At 52.6% G+C, this 2,134-nt stretch overlaps 1 protein-coding gene across 1 annotated transcript in view; it reads right to left on the bottom strand.

Moving 5' to 3' along the window:
- LOC106814703 (atrial natriuretic peptide receptor 2-like) overlaps nt 1-1,634 on the bottom strand; it is a 16,395-nt gene extending 14,761 nt beyond the window's left edge. Inside the window, exon 1 of the mRNA XM_014819051.1 lies at nt 1,488-1,634. Coding sequence (XP_014674537.1) covers nt 1,488-1,634 — 147 coding nt within the window. The remainder of the gene's footprint in view (nt 1-1,487) is intronic.
- Nucleotides 1,635-2,134: the final 500 nt, after the last annotated feature.

Raw genomic sequence — 2,134 nt, 5'->3', positions numbered from 1 at the left:
GTGAACTCCCCGTTGATGAACGTAGTCGGGCCGCAGACGGCGTACACGAAGCCATGCTTTGGTGAAGAAAAATCAGAACAGTGGGAGAATAACTAAGCTAACGAATCCCCGCATCCTATCGTCCTGTCGCGTGTGTCAGCATCCCAGGTCGATGTACAGCATCCTTGGTGGTTATGACATCGATCACGTGATTCCCACCGGTTGTATGAAGGAAACCTGTGGGGTGATGTGTGGCTTGTCATGTGATGTGCGTGACATAAAACATGACTTGATCACGCGTCTCTCGTGAGGCATGATGGGCAGGCAAGAAGCCCTACCAACGCTGAGCTTGTAGTATAAATACTGGGCTCTGCTCTCAGTAGAGAGGAGTAGTATACGATCTGGAGCGACCGAAACGGGTCAAGCCAGCACTGCAGCCACAAGCAGGAGCGCCTCATCTTCACGGATCACGTAAGCATACCAGTATCTAGTTAACCCCTGCACAGGGCAAGCAACTCACTACAGGGTGTTAGTTAGTACTGTTTAGCTGTTCAGTTCATCGTGTATATTTCTGCACCCCAGCGACAACGCTGTATGGGATTCTGTGCACCATCTTTTAGTTTACCTTAGTCTGTTGACTAAGGCCGAATAAAAGCCCCGGGCCTATTCCCGGCGTGAACACTTTTATCAGCTTGTTCTGGTTTTTACGTGTTGCTATTTCTTGTGTTGACTCTTACACTACAATCCAGTGGTCGAACCTTCATTCGTCGTCACAACTAGACGTAAAATCGTTGCATTGGTGCCGTGACCAGGATTGTAGTTCGGTAGACTGAGTTGCAGCCTGAGCAGTGTTCTGTAAAGGTAGCAACACATCAGTCCCCGAGGGAGTCCACGAGTATAGCTCGCTGAGCGAGGTGAGAATTCGTGTGCAAGTGTCGTCACTGAGTTTTGCTTGTTGGCACTGTCCATCAGCCCTACTCATACCTCACTTTGTATACGAACGGAGAGCATATACACCTCCCCATAGTCTTGACACGTGATGCCAATGACTACCCGCCAAGGGCAAGCTAGAGGAAAAAGAACCCGGCGAGCAACATCGTTGCCCCGTAGTTCTACCTCGCTTGTGGAGGAAGAGGGTGTCGTGCCTCCCAACACGATGAATACCGAAGCAGAGCATACTGCTGGGGAGCTGGCAGATGAGGCCAGGGGAAGGGCGCTAGCCGCACCACCCCCGAGCCGAGAGCCACCTCGCACCCCACAGCTCGGTTGCTTACGGGATCCAAGAGGATGGAGGGAGTCTCGCTTCTCGAAAACGCATTCCCCTTCTTTCCCGCTGCGGAAGTAAGAGGCGTGAAAACGTTTCCGAACCTGCAGTTACCGGGTAGAAGGAGTGAGCGTGCAGAAGCACGACCAGCAACAGCTCCGGGCACACCCGTTGAGTTAGCTGAGTCAGGGGAGACTTCCTCTCCTGTTGACGCTGGCGGAAGATCAGAAGGAGAGACCATTACCACGCTCGTAGACCTCGGAATGCTGAGGGCCAGGATGCCAGGCAGCAGAGGTCGGGAAACGAGTAGCGGCGGGGCCATTCGCAGCATCGCTTGAGGACCTGCAACACCCAGCTTCAGGGAGTTCCATGGCACAGCCAGAGGCTGCATGGCAATTACCCATAGAAGTAGGTGGCCGGGGGTTAATTTTACTATTGACACCGGTGCAGAGTTATCTCTCCTTGACTACGCAACCTATGCAGCACTACCTTTTGGCGGGCTTGCCCAGCATCAGGCAGTGACTAGTATAGTGGACGCGCAAGGAAAGGAGATAATAGCGGTGGGGGAACTGCGGACGGACCTTGTAATAAGGAGATTAATAATAATAAGAATAAAAAGAATTAGTCAGAAATAGTCAGTAATATGAAAGTGGAAACAAAGGGCTTTGTCTCATGCGGAATGCAGGGCGTTGGGCGTGTCTAGCTCCCGCCCGTGAACCGGGAACAACGGAAGGGTAGTCACGTGCTTGACCAGTGGTCACGCGGGCAGCGACGTCCACTGGGAGAGCGGGACGTGAGACAAAGAACGGGCGGCAGTATAAAACAGTCAGAGCCGAAGAAACAGGGTCTACTATCTTGCCACCACGTAACGACACGCAGCTTATCACCGTA

This window comes from Priapulus caudatus, unplaced genomic scaffold, assembly GCF_000485595.1.
Source record: "Priapulus caudatus unplaced genomic scaffold, Priapulus_caudatus-5.0.1 Scaffold966, whole genome shotgun sequence".
In the NCBI taxonomy this organism is placed as follows: Eukaryota; Metazoa; Priapulida; class Priapulimorpha; order Priapulimorphida; family Priapulidae; genus Priapulus; species Priapulus caudatus.
The sequence above is the reverse complement of the archived record's forward strand: the minus strand, read 5'-3'. Positions and strand labels throughout refer to the sequence as shown.